The 22,357-nt window shown below is 59.4% G+C and overlaps 2 protein-coding genes across 2 annotated transcripts; one reads left to right on the top strand and one right to left on the bottom strand.

Moving 5' to 3' along the window:
* Window positions 1–5,472: 5,472 nt before the first annotated feature.
* Window positions 5,473–16,934, bottom strand: PALB2 (partner and localizer of BRCA2). Its single transcript, XM_060260992.1, has 13 exons — window positions 16,862–16,934; window positions 14,861–14,920; window positions 14,599–14,698; window positions 12,791–14,176; window positions 11,518–12,170; window positions 10,792–10,875; window positions 10,223–10,384; window positions 9,842–9,927; window positions 8,668–8,817; window positions 8,453–8,569; window positions 8,171–8,258; window positions 7,109–7,257; window positions 5,473–5,971 (listed from the first exon to the last, which is right to left on the bottom strand). The coding sequence occupies exons 1-13, from the start codon at window positions 16,892–16,894 to the stop codon at window positions 5,725–5,727; spliced, it is 3,315 nt and encodes a 1,104-aa protein (XP_060116975.1). The 5' UTR covers window positions 16,895–16,934; the 3' UTR covers window positions 5,473–5,724.
* Window positions 16,935–17,072: 138 nt separating this feature from the next.
* DCTN5 (dynactin subunit 5) lies at window positions 17,073–21,323 on the top strand. Its single transcript, XM_060260793.1, has 6 exons — window positions 17,073–17,213; window positions 17,774–17,842; window positions 18,097–18,215; window positions 19,277–19,388; window positions 20,352–20,454; window positions 20,536–21,323. The coding sequence occupies exons 1-6, from the start codon at window positions 17,166–17,168 to the stop codon at window positions 20,631–20,633; spliced, it is 549 nt and encodes a 182-aa protein (XP_060116776.1). The 5' UTR covers window positions 17,073–17,165; the 3' UTR covers window positions 20,634–21,323.
* Window positions 21,324–22,357: the final 1,034 nt, after the last annotated feature.

Here is a 22,357-nt window from a genome sequence, read left to right as displayed (position 1 = left end):
TGGCACTCGCCGTCTGCTTGCCCGCAGGGAAGGCGCCACTTGGGGGGGGGGGGCTTGGCCAGGTGGGGGGGCGCCGGGACTAGGGAGGGCGCGCTCCCCCCCGCACATGCCCAGCGAAGGCAGAGCCCTCCTTCCCCCAGGGGCGCCAAAGGAGCCTCGGAAGGCGGGGGGCGGGCACTCGCGGATCGGGGCCACGTGCCGGTGGGTCCCCGTGGGGCGTCGAGGGCCTGTGCCGCGCCTGGCGTCGCCCCAAGCTGGCCGCGGAGACGAAGGGCACCGGCACCCCCGCCCCCCAGCAGCCGCAGCGCCCCCCGCTGCCCGCCCCGTCGGCTCTTACCTGTGGCGCCCAGCAGCACCAGCAGCGGCAAGAGGCGGCCGCCCATGCTGCGCGCCCCGTCGCCGCTCCGGCCTCCCCGCGCCCCGCCGCCGCCTCGCCTCGCCCAGCCCCGCCGCCAGCAGAGCCCGCCCGCCCCCCTCCGCCCGCTCGCCGCAAGCGCAGCCTCGCCCCCCCCCCCCCGCGACTCTGCTGCTGCCCAGTCCGGCCCCCCAGCCGCCCCCCACCCCCAAGACGCGCCGGGGATCCCGCCAGCTCCAGGCCACAAGCCCCCCTCCCTCCCCTCCTCAGAGCAAGCGGGGCGCGGGGGAGACCCACCCGGGCAGGGGGCTTCCCAGAGGCAGGCCAGGACAATCGCTCCCTCTCCACACACCCCTTCCCCCGGCTATCCAGCCCTGGAGGGGAAGGGCAGCTCCTCTCAGCCCCTGCCCAGGTCTCTCCTGCACCTGAAACCCTCCAAGAAAAGAGGCGCCTTTTATGTATCCTCCCTCCCTGCCCCCCAGAACCCCCTGAATGTTGTTAGCCGCCCTGAGCCTGCCCAGGCGGAGAGGGCGGGATACAAATAAAATTTAATAATAATAATAATAAAGAACTCCCCCACCAGGTCTCTCGAGGTGGCCAGCAGGCAGGCGGGGGGAAGGGGCAGGTCTCCCACAACCACAAGGGCGCTCAGGCCTGCAGTGGCTGCTTTGGGCAACGGACCTCTCGGAAGTGTGTCCCCTCCCCAAATCCCACTCCCAAACCTCCAGCTGTTGTTCAACCTGGACTTGGCAACCACAGTCTATCCCCCAATTCCTAAAAGCCCCCACCTTGAGGAAGGGCAGGTGTCCCTTTTACAGACCCATCAGGAGGCACCCAAACCTGACCCCTCCCTGGGCCATGACCCAAGTAGGCACGTGGGGGGGGGGAAGGAGGGAGGGAGGGAAAGCCCCCTCCCCTCCCAAAGGAGCCTCCTTTGTTCCTTGGAGATCTTTCTTTAATGCAGGGCAGCTGAGAGCCTGGCTTGCAAGGGGGGGGCGGGGGGGGCCTTCAGCAAAGTTTCAGCAGAGCTGCTTAAGCAGAGAAGCCAAAATCCAGAAGAGACCTGATAAGCACAGACACCACTGCCCCCGCAGACCAAGGGCTGGGCAGAACCAGGACAGGGCTTGCATCTCCTGCTTGTGGGGGGACGTGGTGGTCTCCTTCACAGGTGGGAGTAAAAGCAGGAGCCCCCACAACTGGCTTCCCCCTCCCTTTTTCCTGAGGTCTCGCCTTCTTTTATGCCGGAAAGCAGGTGAGGATAAGGGGTGCATTAATTCGCCCTTCTTCCCCATGGCTAAGCAAGGATTCGAACTCAGGTCTTCTGCTGCCTGCTCTGGACCCCTTTCACTACTCCCCCCCACATTCAACAGTCACACAAGCAAGCAGAGGAGGAGGGCTTTTATTCCCTGCTGGAGAAGGGAAGGCGGGCATGTTTGGAGCCACCAGAAGGAAGCAGGCAAGTCCGGTCACAGATTTATTCTGAAAATCAACATAGATATTTATAAAGCTTTAAATTACAACCACGTACAACCGGTCGTCTGAGAGCAACAGGGATAGCTGTGTGTGTGTGGGGGGGTGTGCTTTGCTCACCAGCACACCCCCACCCCGTGGACAACCTCCACACCCTCCAGGAGAACAGAGTTGCCTGCAGGAGAGAAGGACAGAAGGCGAGAAAGTCAGAAACAATTTTAAAACACACACAAGCCCCCTGCTGAAAGCCCGCTGGCCCCCAAATCCTACCAGGTGGAGATACCCCCCTCCCCTCACCACCCCAAGCCCCTCCTCAGCACCAGCTTCAAGGCTGCCCACAGCTGCTCAAGCAAGTGAGCCAAGCTGCACCTTGAGAAGACCATGACTCCAGTTTCAACCAATCCGCTCCCTCTGCTGCATCTCTGAACGATCCCGTATGGGGGGCAAACAGGCAGACAGAGAAGCCCCTTTCCGGCCACCCCAACCCCTTGCTGTGGGTCTGAACACGCCCCACCCCACGGCTCCTTCCTACCTGCTCAGCTTGACAAGTATTTATTCATACACGTCTTTCTTATCAGCTATATAATCGACAATCTCCTGCGGACACATCAGCTTCTCGGCTTCAACGTCGGGGATTTCAAAGCCTGGAAGAGATTTGGGCTCTCAGGCTGTGGGTGAAGCTGGCCGGAGGCCAAAAGGCGCTCCAAGACAGAGAGGGAGGGGCTCTGACAGCAAAGTGAACTACCCAAGTAAGTGTGTGAGTTTAATCTCAGGGAGCCCCTGAACAAGGACCGCTTACGAGCACAGAGACAGGTGCTGGGCCACAATCCTTGGGATACGGAAGGGAGCTGCAGGAAGTCACAGCAAGGGAGAGACAGGATGCTGCAGGGGCGGGGAGTTCTGCATCCAGGCCCAAAGCTGCACAAGGGCAGGCCCTGCAATCCAGACAGCCCTTCCTCTCCACTCCCAGGGGGGAACTCCCACGGGGCTGAGAGCCCAAGAAGGAGGAAGTGTGAGACTTCACTGTCCCTTAGGAAAGAGCAGCAAAGCTGCCGCAGCCCCCACTGAAGCTGGCCTCCATGAGTAGGCCGACAGCCCTTGCTCCAGAGGAGAGCAGAGTCCAGGAGCCCCTTAAAAAGAGGACTTGTTGCCAGGAATGAGCTTCCATGAGCTGCAGTCCCTCCTTCAGACACCTCTCAAGAAAGAAGCAGTGATTTCACAAAAACTCCTCCCCTGCAGCCACACATTGTGAGTCTTGGAGGTGCTCCTAGGCTCTTGCCCTTTTCTTCTGCCCCAGGCAGACTAACACAGTGACCCATCTTGGTCTAGCCCTCATCGCAACAGCACCCTTTGGGGTCTCCTTGTTCTAAACCAGGGGTGGCCAAATTTGCTTTACTTAAGAGCCACACAGAATAAATGTCATATGTTTGAGAGCTGCAAGACATGAACATCAGAGGTTTGAGAGCCACAAGGAGGGAAGGAAGATAGATAGATGAGGGAGGGAGGGAGAGGTGGAAAGAAAGCAACTTTAATTTAATTAAATGCATTCCCCAAATTCCCAGGTGCCTTGGGTTAGAAAAGTGATTTAAATTGCTTATTTGAGAGAGCTTTGAGAGCCACACAATATGTGTGAAAGAGCCACATGTGGCTCCCGAGCCGCAGTTTGGCCACCCCTGTTCTAAACAGACCCGCAATGTTCCTCGTCCCTGCTCCAGGTTCTCCCCACCCCCACCCCCAGCGCAGCGGCCGTACCAAATTCGTCCTCCATGGCCATGATAATCTCCACTTGGTCCAGGCTGTCCAGCCCCAGGTCTTTCATGAAGTGGGAGTTGACGCTCAGCTGGGAGGGAAGAAAAACCTCGTTGTGGGTCCCTTAAGGTCAGGATGACCATCACGGCCCGGGGTGAGTGTGCAGTCAATGGGATGAGCAAGAGGGTCAGGAGGAGACCCCTGGAGTTCACACAAGGCCTCCATTACACCTGCAAGGGTCAAGCTTGCTGTGGCAGAGTGTGGGGGCCTGGTGGCAACCAGTGTGGCGTGCACCTCTCTTGCTCTTCACTTTGCTTTCGTATGGCAGCTGGGGTCACCTTCCACCCACAGCGGTCGTGTCTGGAAGCCCAGGAGGGCAGGCCCAAGGACTCACCTTCTCGGGGTCTATCTTGTCGTACAGCTTCAGCACATAGAGGACGCGATCCCTGATGCCGTCCAAGGTGAGCGGGGGCATGTCGGAGAAGCAGCGGCAGGGCTGCAGGGCCTGTGGGGAAGCAAAGGGGGAGGGGCTCAGAGGCTGCACTGAAGAGCCCTGGGGAGGCTTCCGAGGTGTGCTGGGGGGCCCATTCCTGGAGAGAGGGGGCTGAGGCTGACCCCCCAGACTGCTCCCGCTGATTCCAGGAGGTCTCCAGGCGCCCCCGGGTGGTTGGGACCCGCCCCTTCGCAGAGCATTTGCGACCTGCTCCTTCTGGCGGGGGGGCGCAGACCCTCCCAACAGCCGCCGGCCCAAGGTCAGAGGGCAGGATGCGCGCTCTCCCAGTGCGATGCCTGCCTGGCTCACCTGGGCCCAGGGCGCGGCTGGCGGCGGGGGGGCGAGGCGTGGCGGGGGGGGCGGCCGGAGGAGGGGGCGGCGGAGGGGCGGGGCGGCCGCGGCGGGGAGGGGTCGTGCGGGGCGGGGGGCGCAGCGGCGGACGGAGGCCGCGAGGAGGACACGGGCCGCCATGTTGACCCCGCGCATGCGCCTCTCGGCCCACTCCCTACCCACAACCCCCCGCGCCCTCGGCGCCGGCGGCCGAGGGGCAGGGCTCCGGAGGGGAGATTTGCATGCCAGGCCACGCCCCCACGGTCAGAACGCGGCCTCAACTGCGCCACGCCCCCTCCGCGGCTGCGCTCTGCGCATGCCCAGGAGCCCGTCGCACTCTGCAGGGAACAGCTGCGTGTCACAAGGGGATGCCAGCCTCCCGGCGGGACCTCCAGACCCCAGCCGCTCCTGGGCCGCCTCTGCCCTCCTGTGGCAGGGGAGGGGTTGGCAAGCACGAGGCCCCACCCCTCCCAAGAAAGCACATGCTGCAGCCTGGCTGAAAGAGGACTGCCTGATCGATAGATGATGATGGACGGGTGGGTGGATAGATCGGCCAAGGGGTGCAGCTGGACGTTGTCTGGGGAAGGCCTCCCGGGGGCTGGAGAGAGTAAGGGGGGCGTAGGAAGTCAGGGCCCCTCCCCCAGCTGGCCAGGCAGCCCCAGCTTTGTGCTGACATTTCAGGGAGGTCACAAGAGAAGCGCTGAGCCCAGAATCTGTGCTTCAGCGAACAGGAACTGGGGTTAAAAAAAAAAAGGTGCAACAGAACTTGGGAGTAAAGTCTGAGGGTTCAAACTTGGCTGGATTAGGCTTCTCCTTCATCCCCTCCCTGCCCCACTCCCTCTGGGGGAAAGGGGTGCTTGGGGCATTGTGCCCCACTGAGGTCCCTGTCCTCCCCCAGGCTCTGCCCCCCCCCCAGTCCGCAAGGGTTTTTCCCGCAAGAAGCAGGCAACCGCTAAGCCCCCCTCCCCCCCAGTAGGCAAGGGGACTCGGCAAGCAGCAAGCCCAGTTTCGCACCAGGCAGGCAAAGGTTCACCAGTAGAATAGCTGGTTTCATCTCAAAAAACCAAAACAAGTCTTTTCCTTTTAGAACAAAGTTTAATAGTCCCTGGAAATCGTCTTCCCCAGAAGAAGGCACCAAACAGACCTTGAGCCAAACAGCAGAGCTGAGGCCAGTGGGCCCTACCAGGGGATCAGGCCCCAGGCTCAGTCTACATTCAGCTAAACCGGCAGTGAGCTGAAGAGATAGTTCCTGCAGGGGCAGGGGCCGCTTTCACCAACCCCCGCCCCCAAAGTCTGTGGCAGAGGAAAAGTCCGGGTGGGAAATGGCTCAAGCCCAGGAGCTCTCGTGCTCTGGGCCAGAACCCGGCCTGGCTGCGTAGATCCAGACGCTGCCATCTGTCTGGCCAGCCAGCAGACACCTGTCTGTGAGTGACCACCTGACGAGAGACCAGCTCCCCTCGGCACTGGGGGGCAGCAGAGCCGTGCACTCTCCCCTGGGCAGGTCCCACACAGCGATGACTCCGGAGGCCAGCACGGCTGCAGCACAGGTGTCCCGCACGTCCCCCTCCAGGTACCTAGCAGCAAAAACAAAGGCAGATGGGGAAGCTGTTCTCATGTTTGTTTGCTTTTACTCTGGTCCTCTCAACAGTGGCAGCCTGCATTCTGCCCCTGGAAGAGGGACTGAGCCACTACAGGTCCTCTCAGGCTATGCCTGTCTTCTGCCTTTACACTCAGGACTGCAACGACACAGACTGTAACTCAGACAAAAAGCAAGCGCTTTGGGAACGGCACCAAACGCTTGGTGGAAACAGCACAGCCAAAAGTGAACTGGAGGCTATTTCTGCAGAGAAGGCAATATTTTAAAGTGGAAATGTTTTCAACTATTACTGTAAGCTGTCTTGAGCCACAATTAGGACACCAGTGTTCTACTACATGAACAGAAGAGCCCTGCTGGACCTGACCAGTGTGAGGCCACCTAGTCCGGCATCCTGTTTCATGCAGTGGCCAAACCACTTCCCTGGAGGTCCAACTCGGAGGGCAGCGAGCTCAAGGCCTTCCCCCGATGTTGCCTCCCAGCTCTGGGATCCACAGCTCAACTGCTCTGGGATGTGGAGGCTTTTTGTCCCCAGGCCCTTGGGTCACAATGGCTGCCACCCCCCGCCCCGGCAGGAAGTTCTCCCGGCACAAGCCCCCCTGAAGCGAATAAGCCTTTCGCCAAGGCCCTGCTGGCAGAGTTCTTGCTTGTTTTGTGGGGGCTTGTGTAGGAGAAGATCCTCCCTGTCTTGGGACAAAAGTCGCCTTTCCGCACTCGAGGCCGAACCGTTCTGACACCCTCAAGGCTGCAGGTACAAGGCCGGCTTCTCTGATCCACCCTCAAGAAGAAAAGAGCTTCCATCAGCTCTCCAAAATGTTTCACGGGCTTTCAGTAACAGAACCCATTACTATCTCCTTGGGCAGGAACACGTGCCCTTCAGCTTTCTGCCTTGCGCCTAAACAAAGCCCCGGAAACTGCAGATCACAATGCCCACAGGAAGAGGGCGCAGCATTCGCCATAACAAGCTGCCCAGTGGTGAGAGCAGAGCGCAGCCAGCTTTTGCAGGCCCACTTTTCCCAAATGAATCTCCGGGGCGGGTGGGGGAGGAAGGCCTCCCTCTGCCAGAGAGTTCTGGGCGGCCCTCTGTTCTACGGCCTCCGCCAGGGATTGCACTTGCCTTCCTTGGAGTCCCGAAGGGAGGGATGCGACCATCACCTCGACACTCCTGGCCGTCTTGGGGTTGAACGCAACCAGCTGGAAAGCAGGGCTACTGCACACCTCCTCCTCCTTGGCACACGGGTGACTCAACACCACAAACAGGAGGCCCTGAATCGTAAGGGAGAGAGCAGAGATGGGACCGCTGCACCAGGCGGGGGCTGTCCTCCAGGCTCTGTGGAAATGCAGTCCCAGGCAGACACCCCCCCCCCACGAGGATCCCATGCAGGTGCGAAACACCCTCTTCAGTGGGATGGATGTTACAACCCCAGGCCTGGGTGACCAGGAGTGAGAGCTGGTGGAAGTTTTGTGTCCGGCTGTTTATGTGCCCATTTAAAACAGAACCAGGTGGCATTCTGGGGGGAAATGGGGAAGAGAACAGTGAACAGTGAGTGGAGAAGAGAACAGTGAGCAGACTTCAGCGCTGAAGTTCTTTTTGGTTCTGCAAGCATTTTAACGTTTGGTGCTGTCCTTGAAATAAAAAAATCAGCATTTTCTGCATGCCCTGTCCCCCCCCCCCCCCCCCCAGTGCTCTGCTGTGGTCTTGGGCAAGTCCTGGGGGAAGGAAGCCAGCGGCTGAGGCTTTAGCCCCTCAGGACCGTGGATGTCCGAGGCTGCTGTGGGGCACCGGAGGGGCAGAAATGCCCCCCCCCCAGAGGACCCTCCAAGCTCAAGCCTTGGCTGATGCCAGGGGGCACGGCTGGGGCAAAGAACAGAAAGGGTGGGGTGCAGAAACTGCCTTCCGTCCCCAAGCCCTTGGCTGCAGAGGGAACACGGGATGCTGCCTTAGACTGAACCAGCCCCCCCGCACCACCACCACGGTTCATCATGGTCAGTCTTGCCTACTCGGGTGGGCAGCTGCTGTCTCAGAGCTGAGGCCTAAGAGGTCTTTCCCATCTCCTTTCAGCTGGAGATGCCAGCGGGGACGGACCGGGGACCTTCTCCATGCCAAACAGATGCTCTGCCCCTGAGCCACAATGGCGCCCCCACCCCTCCCGTCGCCTGCTGCACAGAAGGGACTCACCGAGTCAGAGGAGGCCTGGTGGCACACGGGTGCAGGGTAGGTGTAGCCCAGGGGCATCCGACACAGCAGCTGCCCGGAGCTCAGATTCCTGCGGGAGGAAGGGAGGCAGTGAGGCAGGGCACCTGGGCCCTCAGTGGGCAGCAGGGCAGAAGCACCAGCTTCTGCACCAAAGAGTCTGCGAGGAGGGCATGGCTGCCCGCACCCCAGCGGAGCTCTCCTGCCACATCTCTGATTGCCAGGTCCCCCTCCCAAGTCCAGCTGAGCTCCCAAAGCGATGCTTACCAGACCACCACGCAGTTGGCAGCTGTCAAGCCCACCAGAGCCTCAGCCATCCCGTCCACAGCAGCAAACGCTGACACGGTCTCCTCTGGAGGAAACAAGGCCTGCCTCCTGCAGCCCCTAGAAAGGGAGGACCCCGACAGGTACATGAAGGTGGGCAGAAGCAGCAGCTGCTCCTCTGGTGGGTGCTAAGCCACCCCACCCCCTGCCTTTCTCACCCTCCTGCCTCAGAGAAGGAAAGGACTTCCACCGCTCCATCGCAGCTGGTGACCAGCCTCTGGCCGCTCAGGCCCAGAACAGCTGTGATATTCCCGGCTTTGATAGACAACTGTTTCAGGCAGCCTTCTTCCGGAGAATGAAACAGCAGCCTGGAAGGAAGGAAGGAAGGAAGGAAAGAAGGAACAGGTTTGTTTGACTTTGGCCCTGTGGGGGGAACTGAATGGGCAGCTTGTCAGTACAGCTGCAGCCCCCTAAAGGCGTACATACCAAACTCAGGGCCACTGGGGGGTTAAGAAAAGTCCCCTCCTCTCCTGGTATGGTGGTCTGACCCTGGGAGCCCACAACACCCAACACCCCCCCCCTCTGCCAGGCTTGGGCAAAAACCTGCAAAGGAGGGAAACAAGGAGTCTAACACCCCCTCCCCCCCCACACTGTGAATAGCTTACGCTGAATTTTGTGGCTTTGGGGACGGATGTGCGTTAGAGGCCTGTAAGGAGCTTTGGGGTCCACCCTGGCTGAAAAGCAGGAGGACAACTGAGCCCCAAATGCAGGCTGAGAGCTGCCCTGGGCCTGCCCTTCCCCCCTGCCTTCCTTAGGGACTGAAATGCCCCTCTTCAAAGCATCCCCTCTAAAGAAGAAGACTGCAGATTTATACCCTGCCCTTCTCTCTGAATCTGAGACTGTGAGCGGCTCACAATCTCCTTTATCACCTCCCCCCACAACAGACTCCCTGTGAGGTGGGTGGGGCTGAGAGAGCTCTCCCAGCAGCTGCCCTTTCAAGGACAGAGTCTCAGAACAGCCTACAATCTCCTTTCCTTTCCTCCCCCACAACAGACACCCTGTGAGGTGGGTGGAGCTGAGAGAGCTCTCACAGCAGCTGCCCTTTCAAGGACAACTCCTACGAGAGCTCTGACTGACCCAAGGCCATTCCAGCAGGTGCAAGTGGAGGAGTGGGGAATCCAACCCGGTTCTTCCAGATAAGAGTCCGTGCACTTCACCACTACCCCAAACGGGCTCTCCAAAGGGCTCCCTCCCCGCCCCCCGCCCATGGGGGTGGCTGCTCGGCCCGGATGGATTGGGAGGCCTTCCTGCAGGAGCTCCATCCCGGTGGCCTTGCTGGGAAAAGCAGGTTTGTTCCCACCTTCGAGGCCTCCAGCCCTGGGGGCTGCTCACCTGAGCTCAGCTATCTCCAGGCCTCCCAAGGCCACGCAGACCAGGCTGTGGGCTCCCGGCAGGGGGATGAGTTGGAAGACCGGGACCTGGAAGAGGAGGAGGGCCGCAGAGGTCAAGCCACCCCTGCCCACCTCGTGCTCAGCCAAAGCAGCCCTTCTCTGGCCCTTGCAAGTCCCCCACTCCCCACAGGCGCTTAATCTGCTGGGTCAGCCTGCTCAACACAGCCCCAGAGGAAGCCCAGGCGTGGGGCCGAACTGCTTGCTCAGCAGCAGCCAACTGGGCTGGCTCTCTGCAGGAGGGTGGGGTGGGGTGGGGGTGGGGCCAGGAAGGTGCAAAGAGGCCACTGCTGGGCGGGGCATGATGCTCAGCCCAGGCGTCTACCTCTGCAAAACTCCAGGTGTGGATGGTCTCCCAGCAGCCGGAGTCCAGACGCCTCCAGAGGGCAACAGAAGTCTCGCAAGCGGTCACAATGCACAACTCCGTGAAGTCAGCCACTTCCCACCACACTGTGCTCATGTCCACAGGGCAGGAACCAGTGGGATTCTGGACAACACAGAAGGAGGAAGGGAGTTGTTCCAGCACAGTTTACTGGCCCCAGTGGGCATCCATCACTCTGGGCCATCAGCAGTAAGACGAGGCTCAGATGAGACAAGTAAGACAAGACTCCAACAGGCAAAAACGAGGCTGGGTGGCCCCACAACCTGGTCATTATTATTATTATTATTATTATGGGGGGGGGAGCACCAAATTCCGGCCTTCCTGGAAGCTGCAAGTGGCAAATTTTGCCTCTTTGATGTTCCAAGGAAGTCTGAATGGGATTGTCTCGCTAGGCCTGAACCTCCACAAGACACACGGACAGTTGAGTGTTTGCAGGAGGCATTCTCCATGTGGCATGGAATTAAGCCCCTGAACCACCCGCAGGCAGCTCCACACCATTCTGTCCTGCCCACCTTTAGCTTGGAGATCAGCTGCAAATTCCCTTCTCCCTGTCGCCCCCCCGGCGCCTGTGCCGGGCCTCCTGCTGCTGCGTCCTGCTGCAAGAAAACATCAAGATCCAGTGAGAAGAAGCCCAGAGCCAGCTGTTCTCAGCGACACCCAGCCCTGTGAACGACGCAGAGGGAGAGCTCGGGGGGAAAAGATCCTGCTCGGGGGTAGCAGTGTGGCTGCATCAGTCTCAAGGGTCTCGTAGAAAACAAGATCTGCCGCTTCTAGCTCGCTCTTGCCGATCACGTGTGAGCTCCAGCAGCCTCCTGAGGAGAGGTTCTGGATGCCGTGGACATTATAGCTACTCAGGGGAAAACCACAGGGTGTTGGGAGTCAGTGCAGTGCTTGTGAGGAAAGTGAAAGGTCGTTCTCTCTTGCAGGATCTCACTGCCTGGAGACAGGAAGAGGTGGCCCAACAAGCACGAACACAGAGAGCTGGGAAACAGAAAGGACCAAGGATATGAACACAAAGAAGGCCCGGGTGTGAAAAGGGGGCCCAAGAGAGAGGGAAGGAGCACGGAGACTTTGGAAGCAGCCCAAAGAGAGAAGGGAGGTGAGTGCAGATTTCAGTTCCTTAGGCTGGATGCAGGGCTCTAGGTCTACTTGGCAGCAAAACCCAGAGATTGTTCTGCCAGCCCCATTTCTGCCTTCTCCCAGAGCAACGCAAGGGAGTAGGCCAGGCCTCCTCTTACCTGGTCAGCAGAGGCCCCACAGGGCTCTTCGGACTCCGCCACCAGCTCCTGCCTTGCCCCCAGGCTCACCGCTGCTTCATCCTGCTTCCGGAGGGCTCCCCCTTCATCCTCCGGGCATAACGTCCTCGGGTGGCACTGCTCCTCCTCCATGCCACAGGCTGGCTTGCCCACTGCTCTGGCACTTGGCTCAGGAGGGGAAGTTGCTGGCACTTGCTGAGGAGAGTCACCAAAGCCCTGAGTGGCAGGGGTTGCCCCCACCATGGGGAAAAGCGGGGTGGGCAGCTGGGATTCCTGCTGAGGGCTTCCCCCCTCCGAGGTGACATGAGCTGGGGAGAGGAGCAGCTTGCTTGTGTGCAAGCCCAACGCGGGCTCTGCGGGCAGATCCTCTGGAGAAAGGAGAACGTCGCCTGGCCTCTCCTCTGCAGTCTGAAGGACAGCATCATCAGCCCCCTGGAGATCCTCGGGTGACTCGCCGGCGCCTGCGATCTCCAGCACTTTTGCGGTGGAAGCTCTGACTTTTTCTGACTGGAGGAGGCCAAACTCATCAGCAGGCAGGTGGAATTCGCAGAGGGCCAAGTCAGTGGGCAGCCAGTTAAGACTGCTGAGAGAAGGAGGTCCTGGCCCCGCCCCACACGGCCTGCTCCCCCTTCCACCTGCAAACACAGAAGAGGAACTCACCCACACCTCCGGACCCTCGTCGTACAGCTGCAGCCAGGGAACCTGGGCGCACGACCAGGCGTGTTTTTAAATGCCGCCCCAGCACTTTGCACACAGAGAAGGCCACAGAATGCAAACTTCTGCAGCAGGTCACGCCTGAGACATTTTGGGATCTATGGTGGAAAATCTACCCGCCCTCATGAACGCGGGGCCCAATCCACAGGGAGGGTCTACTCCACAAGGGCCACTGAAGCAAACGGTGGCGCACAGACTCTCCTACGCTCTTGCACAGGAGACCTTCCCAGGGGGGACACCCCAGGCTCAGATCTGCCCGTTTCCCAACAAGCTCCGTCCTGAAGGGTGTTCAGAGTCTGAGGAAGCCTTGTAGGAGGGACAGCTCCGTGAGAGCTGAAGAGAACCAGCCAGGCAACCTCACCCTTTGCCGTCAGAAGGCCCCTGCCCCTCCTGTCCCCCCAAAGCCCACAGAAGGTGTGACTGTGGCCCTCAAGGACAATTTCACCATGACCCCCCCACATGAAACGCCTCTTCGGAGCGCTGGGAAACCACAAGTCCCCCCCCCCCCCAAAAAAACCCACTGAGTTTCGGAACCACTCACCTGGGGACGTTCTTCCTGCCTGGCGTTCCAGAGAAGTGCTCAAGGACTCACTTTGATGCAAAGACGGGGTGCCCTCTGGGGCTGGCTCCACCCTGGCACCACTCTGATTCTCAGCCTGCTCTCGAGGCTCAGAGCCACGTGCCCCACTTGAGGGGAGACCCACGGACGCCAGCGGTTCTCGTGCTCCACGGCTTGCAGCTGTGCGCCTGGGCCGCCCTCTCCCCTTCCGCCTCCCCCTTCTGCTCGGAGCCATCCCTTCCCCGGGACCCTCGTTTGAGGGCAGAGGAGACCCACTCCCACCCCCCTGGCTGGCTTCAGGAGGGCTCGCCGACAGCCCTTGGGAGGAGGGGGCGGGACTCGCCACTCTGTCCTTGGGGGAGGCCCTCTGGCTCCGCCTCCTCGTGCCCAGCTGGCTCTGAATGACGGCTGCCAGGTTCAGCTCCCGCTGGCGACTGGCCATCCTCCGCGTGGTCCTCACGTAATACTCCACCGGGAAGAGGAGCCCCTCCACGACCGTGCAGGAGTCCAGCAGGCTGCGGGTGGGGGCGGCTGGAGAAACCCCCTCGAAGAGGGGAGAGGCCGCCTCTGCCCCACCCCCTGAATTTGCCTTCGCAGGCTGGGCAGCAGGAGAGTCACCCTTGCAGTGTCTGGAGCTCTGTGACTCTCCCCGTGGGGGGGCAGCTCCACCCCCACTCTCCTGGGGAGCAGTTCTGCCCACATCGGCTTCATCCTCCCTGCCTCCCTCTTTTTCTTTTGAGAGATGCTGAACGTCAGCAAGCCAGCCCGTGTCCTCGACTGCTGAAACTTCAGGGAGGGCAAAGGTGCCCTCCTTCCACGGGTGCTCCAGGGACGGACCCCAACTCTCCTCCAAGAGGTAGCCGGGGAGTGGACTGAGGCCTCCGGGAATGACGTTTCCCCCAAGCGGTCCCTGTACATCTTCCAGCTGTGGTGTCGCAGCGCTGCTTCCTTGTGCTCCAGCTGAAGGTGTCCTTGGGATGCTTGGGTCAAGCTCCAAACCGCTGCCACGTCTCGTGAACACGGGGGACTGAGAGCCCTCCCAGCCAGCTCCTTTGTGCCCCAGCTCCTCTCCATCACGTGCAACGTCTCTGCTCTCCTCCGAAGCCACACTTTCCCGTCCCCTCCTTCTGCTTCTGGATAGGCGGCTCCGGTTTTTCCCAGGAATTGGCTGCATGGTGCCACCCAGAATCCCTTCATGCTCCCTCTCGGTACATTCTGAGCCTGAGTTCACAGGCAAGTCGCTTTCTCGACTAAACACCTCCGGCTCAAGACTGAAGGTGACGGAGGGAGTTTTGACAGCGCTCCTCTTGGGACAAGAGCCAGCTGGGATGCTCTTGGAGCCTTCCGGAGCCCCCTGCCTGGTGGAATCTGCGGAACAAAAGGCAGCTCCTGAGTAGGCCCCTCCCTCCCAGCCCAGAGGGCTCAATTAGGCATGTTTTGACCAACAAGTTGGCAACGGCAACATTCTAGAAGAACAGAACAGAAAAGGGAAAGAAGAGCTTCAGTTCCTGAAGGGACACCCTTTTGGCCAAGGAGCCTCAGCAAAGCAAAAGGACTCTGTCAGTGCTGCCCTGGGCAGAGTGCGAGGGGGGCAATTTCACAGAGAGGGGGGGAGGAAGGGAGGGAGGGAGAAAGAGAGGTTTTCCCCTCCCTTTTGGGCCTGAAGGTGCTCAAGCAGGGCTGTGCTGTGGGGAAATGTGGGAGGCTTCAAGAACATGTGTGGGCGGTGGGCGGCTTGCTCACTAAGCAGAGAGATCTGGGCCTCCCGACTGGCATGTCTCACTGGTTACCTGCAGGGCCCTCCTCAGCCGCTGCTTGCAGAAGCAAGCTGTTTTGCTCCGCAACTGTTTTCTTGACGTAACTCTTGACCTTCTCGGCTCTTTCAGCACGCTGCGGAGAGTAAGGCAGAGGATTAGCCTTTCCCATGGTTTTGGGGCATTTGCTGCGCTGCTTGGCTCATTAAGCATAAGGATGCCATAAACTTGTTCCTCTCCCACACCTGGAGAGACCAGACAGCCGGGCCCTGGAGAGAGAGGGGCTGTCCTGACCCACCTGCAGCCTCTTGAACGTCTTCCTGTACTGTCTCTCCAGTACGGCCAACTTCTCCTTCAGCTGCAAGACACAGGCATCGCAAGGCTGTTGTTAGTGATCATGCCAGAGGTTTATTGTGAGACTGCAGATTTACACCCCGCCCTTCTCTCTGAATCAGTCTCAGAGCAGCTTACAATCTCCCTTATCTTCTCCCCCCACAGAAGACACCCTGTAAGGTGGGTGGGGCTGAGAAGGCTCTGCCAGCACCTGCCCTTTCAAGGACAGAGTCTCAGAGTGGCCTACAATCTCCTTTATCTTCTTTCCCCTCAACAGACACCCTGTGAGGTGGGTGGGGCTGAGAGAGCTCTCCCAGAAGCTGCCCTTTCAAGGACAGAGCAGCCTACAATCTCCTATATCTTCTTTCCCCTCAACAGACACCCTGTGAGGTGGGTGGGGCTGAGAAGGATCTCCCAGCACCTGCCCTTTCAAGGACAGAGTCTCAGAGTGGCCTACAATCTTCTTTATCTTCTTTCCCCTCAACACACACCCTGTGATGTGGGTGGGGCTGAGAGAGCTCTCCCAGAAGCTGTCCTTTCAAGGACAGAGTCTCAGAGCAGCCTACAATTTCCTATATCTTCTTTCCCCTCAACAGACACCCTGTAAGGTGGGTGGGGCTGAGAGGGCTCTCAAGGACAACCTCTGCCAGAGCTATGGCTGACACAAGGTTATTCCAGCAGGTGGAAGTGGAGAAGTGGGGAATCAAACCCGGTTCTCCCAGATAAGAGAGCTATGGCTGACCCAAGGCCATTCCAGCAGGTGCAAGCGGATGAGTGGGGAATCCAACCCGGTTCTCCCAGATAAGAGAGCTCTGGCTGACCCAAGGCCATTCCAGCAGCTGCAAGTGGAGGAGGGGGAAATCAAACCCGGTTCTCCCAGATAAGAGAGCTCTGGCTGACCCAAGGCCATTCCAGCAGCTGCAAGTGGAGGAGTGGGGAATCAAACCCGGTTCTCCCAGATAAGAGAGCTCTGGCTGACCCAAGGCCATTCCAGCAGCTGCAAGTGGAGGAGGGGGGAATCAAACCCGGTTCTTCCAGATAAGAGAGCTCTGGCTGACCCAAGGCCATTCCAGCAGCTGCAAGTGGAGGAGTGGGGAATCCAACCCGGTTCTCCCAGATAAGAGAGCTCTGGCTGACCCAAGACCATTCCAGCAGCTGCAAGTGGAGGAGTGGGGAATCAAACCTGGTTCTCCCAGATAAGAGAGCTCTGGCTGACCCAAGGCCATTCCAGCAGGTGCAAGTGGAGGAGTGGGGAATCAAACCCGGTTCTCCCAGATAAGAGAGCTCTGGCTGACCCAAGACCATTCCAGCAGCTGCAAGTGGAGGAGTGGGGAATCAAACCCGGTTCTCCCAGATAAGAGAGCTATGGCTGACCCAAGGCCATTCCAGCAGGTGCAAGTGGAGGAGTGGGGAATCAAACCCGGTTCTCCCAGATAAGAGAGCTCTGGCTGACCCAAGGCCATTCCAGCAGCTGCAAGTGGAGGAGTGGGGAATCCAACCCGGTTCTCCCAGATAAGAGAGCTCTGGCTGACCCAAGACCATTCCAGCAGCTGCAAGTGGAGGAGTGGGGAATCCAACCCGGTTCTGCCAGATAAGAGAGCTCTGGCTGACCCAAGGCCATTCCAGCAGCTGCAAGTGGAGGAGGGGGGAATCAAACCCGGTTCTCCCAGATAAGAGTCCGTGCACTTAAACGCTACACCAGATTGGCTCCCCTGTCTTCTGAAATGGGAGTTCTCAAGCCACCTCAAATGCAACCCGGACCTCCTTGGAGAAAAGGTGGATAAAGAGCTTTGTGCCTCCCAGGGAGCCGTTCACGCGTGCAAGGAGGGCACGAGGGGGCAGGAGCAGCTGCAGGGGGACTCCCCGCCACTAGAAAGCAGCCCTCTCCCTCCCTGCGGCGCTGCCTTTCTCGGCGCAGGGATGTCCCAATGGCAAGGGCCGTGCAGAGCGTGTGAAGGGCTCCCACCTTCTCCTTGTCGCGCGCGCTCAGGGCAGCCATGCCCGCTCCAACTTCCCGCCGCCGCCGGCCACGCCCCCTCCGCCCCTGCGCGCCAATCAGGAAGCCGCAAGAAGGCCCGGCCCTTCTACGCACACGTGCGAAAGCCCCGCGGGCTTCACGCAGCCACTTCCGGCCGCCGGAGGAAGCGTGCGGAACAAAGGCACCATAGAGCGGGGCTAGAGTGGCCCCTGGAAACCGGAAGCGGGAGTGTGAGTCCTCCTGCGGGGCTGCACCGGGCGGAGCCTCCTCCTCCTCCTGCTCTTGGGGCGCGATGGAGCTGACCGAGTTGCTCTACAACAAGTCCGAGTACATCGAGACGGTGCGCCTCCCCCTCCAGCCCCGGGGTGGGGGTCTCTCTCCTGGGGGGGCAGGGCTGGGGCACCCCCTCCCCTTTCCTCCCCTCCCCCCTCCAGCCCCGGGGTGGGGGTCTCTCCCCTTGGGGGGGCAGGGCTGGGGCACCCCCTCCCCTTTCCTCCCCTCCCCCCTCCAGCCCCGGGGTGGGGGTCTCTCTCCTGGGGGGGCAGGGCTGGGGCACCCCCTCCCCTTTCCTCCCCTCCCCCCTCCGGCCCTGGGGGGGGTCTCTCTCCTTGGGGGGGGGCAGAGCTGGGGCACCCCCTCCCCTTTCCTCCCCTCCCCCCTCCAGCCCTGGGGGGGGTCTCTCTCCTGGGGGGGCAGAGCTGGGGCATCCCCCTCCCCTCCCCCCTCCAGCCCTGGGGGGGGGTCTCTCTCCTGGGGGGGGCAGAGCTGGGGCATCCCCCCTCCCCTCCCTCCTCCAGCCCCATGGTGGGGGGCTCTCTCCTTGTGGGGGGGGGCAGGGCTGGGGCATCCTCCCTCTCCCCACTGACTAACCCCCCCTTCTCTCTGCCCCCCCCCCTGCAGGCATCCGGGAACAAGGTCAGCAGGCAGTCTGTCCTCTGCGGCAGCCAGAATATCGTCCTCAACGGGAAGGTATGGGGGATGGAAGGTTGCCAACTCCCGGCTGGAGAACACCAGTTGCTTTTTCATGGGGGGGGGGGGACCAGGAAAAGAGCAAGGGGCTCACCGCAGAGCCCACCCTCTGGAGCAGCTCTTTCCTTCAGGGGAAGCGACCTCTATGGTCTGGTGGTCTCCAGGTCTCAGCGGGTGGCTGGCAAGCTTAGGCCCAGGGGCTTTGCCGCTTTGTGACATGGCTGGAGAGTCTCTTTCTCTGTGTTTCCTGACAGACCATTGTCATGAACGATTGCATCATCCGCGGGGACCTGGCGAACGTGCGGGTGGGGCGCCACTGTGTCGTCAAGAGCCGCAGCGTCATCCGGCCCCCCTTCAAAAAGTTCAGCAAGGGGTAAGGAGCTGCTTGCACAGAGGCTTCTGTGGGGGTTTGCATGGCCCTTCCGGGGCTCCATCCTACCAGCCCCTCACTCCACATATGAAGAAGCCGTCTTCTACTGAAACTGACATTTGGGTCCGACAAGGTCCACATTGCCTCTCGGACTATCAGCAGCACTCTAGGGGTGAGGACATTCACATCTCCCACTGCCTGGTTCTTTTAGCTGGAGACGCTGGGAATTGAACCTGGGACCATCTGCATACTGAGCAGAGGCTCTGCCCCTGATCTATGGTACCTACCCATGGCCCACATTCTTGCATGTGACAACCAGACGCCTTAAAACAACCCTGTTTGATGAATTCCAGCACTGAGCTTCCAGTGCGGATCTTAAAAGACTGACAGTCAAATTCATTACCCTCTTGTGAATCAGGAGGCAGAGACCCAGGACAATCAGTCCTACAGGGCTTGACTTTCAGCTTCAAAAGTCCCCTTCCCTTGCCTGGTAGCCTGACTCACCCCCCCCCCCCCAAACCGTCCTCAGGTTTCTCAGCAAACCTATATCCTCTTCCAAATGCTTCCTCTTGCAGTTACAGTATTGATGAGCCTGTGATGTCATAGCAGTGTAGCTTACAGCTACAAGAGATTCAGGGTTGCATAGTGGCACAATTTAAGAAATGATAATTTATCATCTCCACCTTTTTAAAAGTGCAAAGTGACCACTAGTTTTATTCTCTTACCCATGGCAGGAGCACAGTAATTCAAAAATTTGTCTAACGGACATAGGCTGATAATTTAAAGACAATTATGAGGCATGTAAAACTTCTTAAAACATTCCTCTCTGCCCAGAGTTCTGCTGCTGGGTCTGAATGTGTGGGCCGGATCCAAACACCCTGGAGGGGCAGAGTGGATTAGCTGGGATCCTTTGGCAGGGCTCGGGCTACTAGCTCACTTTGGATCCGCAAGTGATCACGGACAACTTCACGGTGCCCCACCCCCATCCCTGCAGTGATGAGTTGGGTACACAGCTGACTCAGATCTGCAGAGCTGTACCCTCTTTCCCTCCCTTCCTCTTGCAGAGTCGCTTTCTTCCCTCTGCACATTGGGGACCACGTCTTCATCGAGGAGGACTGCGTTGTCAACGCGGCCCAGATTGGCTCCTACGTCCACATAGGCAAGAACTGTGTCATTGTGAGTACCCCCTCTGCTGGATCGCCTTCAAGGACGCCAAGGGCCACTGACCCTCTGGTGCGGGGAGGTATCTGAGCTCACTTTGTGACACCTTCTATTTAATTTGCTTCATTTCTACCGGGGCTTTCCCCCAAGTAGAGACCCAGAGCGATTTCCCTTGTTCTGCTCTCCTCCATTTTTATTCTCACAGCCACCCTTTTGAGGAGAGGCAAGGCAGAGACCAAAACAAGGGGGTGGGAGCAGCAGAACTGCCCACCCAGAGGTGGAGTCATAGAATCATAAGAGTGGAAGGGACCTCCAGGGTCATCTAGTCCAACCCCTGCACAATGCAGCAAATTGACAATTACCTTCCCCTAAATTCACAGGGTCAGCATTGCTGTCAGATGGCCACCTAGCCTCTGTTTGAAAACTTACAAAGGAGAGCCCACCACCTCCTGAGGAAGCCTGTTCCACTGAGGAACAGTTCTAACGGTCAGGAAGTTCTTCCTAATGTTTAGCCAAAAACTCTTTTGATTTAATTTCAACCTGTTGGTGCTGGTCCTACCTTCTGGGGCCAAAGAAAACAATTCCACATGATCCTTTAGAAGATGACAGGCCTTCAAGGACTTGAAGATGGTGATCGTATCACCTCTCAGCCACTTCCTCTCCAGGCTAAACATGCCCAGCTCCTTCAACCTTTCCTCATAGGACTCGGTCTCCACACCCTTCACCATCTTTGTTGCCCTACTCTGGGACCCATTCCAGCTTGTCTAGATCCTTCTTAAAATGTGGTGCCCCAAACTGAACACCAGACTCTAGATGAGGTCTAACCAGAACAGAGTAAAGCAAGTCCTTTCCTCCACCTGCTGCTTCACTTTGCTAAGAGAGGATTCAGCTGAGCGGCACAGGAGCTGTGGGGTGCAGGGGAGAAGCGGGGTGTGGGGATCGTGTTTCAAGCAAGCTGACCACGGGGTGTCCCCCTAGGGCCGCCGGTGTGTCCTGAAAGATTGTTGCCGGATTCTTGACAACACCGTCTTGCCCCCGGAAACCGTGGTCCCACCTTTTACGGTCTTCTCCGGCTGCCCAGGTGAGAGGTTTGGGTGGGAGGAGAAAGAGGTGGGGCTGGGGTGGGGTCAGATCTGCTGCTCACGCTCTGTTTTTGCCGCAGGGCTCTTCTCCGGAGAACTCCCCGAGTGCACCCAGGAGCTGATGATCGACGTCACCAAGAGCTACTATCAGAAGTTCCTGCCCCTCACCCAGGTCTAGGCCTCTCTCTGCAGCTTGGCTCCGGCAGGAGGTCTCCGCAGGGGGCTGTTTGGGCTCCCTGTTTGGGGGTCTGGAGAGAGCCGCCTTCTCCTTTTGTGCATCCCCCTCCCCCCTTGTGCTGCATGTCATGAAGGCTGGAGGTTTGGGGTGGTTTCTAGTCTTGGCAAGTGCCCTCCTGGGAGAACATAGTTGATGGGGGGGGGGGATGAAGCAGGTGGACACAAAGCCTCCTCTAACCCCAAAGAGGAGCCCAGAGCAGCCTGAGAGCAGGGGAGGGGCTGCTGCAGTTGCTCCCCCTTCCCGCTCCTAGCCAGTTGCTTTGCTTGGGTCATTTCTGGGCCGCGTGGCTCAGTTGGCCTTCACAGGAGAACCTCTCCTGTCTTGCTGGGGCTGTCTGCATGTCCCTGGAGGGCGATGGGTCCTCTCATGCTTTCCCAGGGGGCAGGCGCCCCTGCACTTCTCTCTTCTCTCCATGTCTCCTGGGTGAGGAGGTGCCCCCAGATCGACCCACAGCCCCCGTGACAACAGGCTTGGCTTTCTTCTCTGTGTGCCTGGGCACCGTCGGGCTCTGCCACACATGAACCACCCTGGCATTCTCCCAACACGGGGCTGGGGTGCCCCCACCGCTGCTCATTGCTGTTTTGTGTATATTTCCATGTACAGATTAAAATTCCGAAGTGGGTCCAGTCAGGTGCTGGTGGTGCTTTTTGGCCAGAGCTCTGGGGGGGGAGGGGTTGCCGGGGGGGGGGGGACCAGGACTGGATGAAGCGGGGGGGGGGGGCAGAGGCTGCTGTGCTCTGTGGAGAAAGGGGAGGCTGGGATGCTGCTGCCTCCTGGGAAGGCAAGTGTGCACCAGCATGGTGGGGAAACGGTTCCTCTGCCCTTCTTGGCATGGGCTTTTTTAGAGCAGAAGTCACACAGCCTCCTCCAGTGGCCCACGACTCTTATCTGGGAGAACTGGGTTTGATTTCCCACTCCTCCTCCACATGCATACAGCTGGGTGGGCTTGGGTCAGTCACAAGTTCTCTCAAGAGCAGTTCCCAAAAGAGCTGTCTTAGCCCTACCTCCCTCACAGAGTGTCTGTTGTGGGGAGGAGAAGGGAAAGAAGATTGGAAGCCCCTCTGAGACTCCTCCAGGTAGCGAAGGGTGGGGGATAAATAAATCCAGTCTCCTCCTCTGTTCCTTTGTCAACTGCAACCATCTTGGTGCTTGCGGGGGGAGGGGGGGCAACAGTGGGAGGGCTTCAAGTGTCCTCGCCCCACTGATGAACCTCCTGATGGCACCTGGGTTTTTTGGCCACTGTGTGACACAGAGTGTTGGACTGGAGGGGCCACTGGCATGATCCAACATGGCTTCTCATGTTCTTATGTCTGGGGCAGGGATGCTCTGGATTCTGGGTGCTTGGGGGGGGCACAGTGGGAGGGCTTCTAGTGTCCTGGCCCCACTGATGAACCTCCTGATGGCACCTGGGGTTTTTGGCTGCTGTGTGACACAGTGTTGGCCTGATCCAACGTGGCTTCTCTGATGTTATGTTCATCTTTCCTTCAAACCCATGTTTGGGCCAACTGGGGGGGGGGGGCAGTAGCCACTGGGACACCAGGGAGAATAGCACAGGGGCTTCCATGCAGAGAACTGTAGCCCCAGAGTGGATGGCACACATGGGGGTGGGGGTGGAATCAGCATTGCCCTTCACAGAACCCCAGCTTTCGGCGAGGGGATGAATG

The sequence above is a fragment of the Heteronotia binoei genome, chromosome 20, assembly GCF_032191835.1.
Source record: "Heteronotia binoei isolate CCM8104 ecotype False Entrance Well chromosome 20, APGP_CSIRO_Hbin_v1, whole genome shotgun sequence".
NCBI lineage: Eukaryota > Metazoa > Chordata > Lepidosauria > Squamata > Gekkonidae > Heteronotia > Heteronotia binoei.
This window is presented reverse-complemented; position numbering and strand designations above follow the sequence as displayed.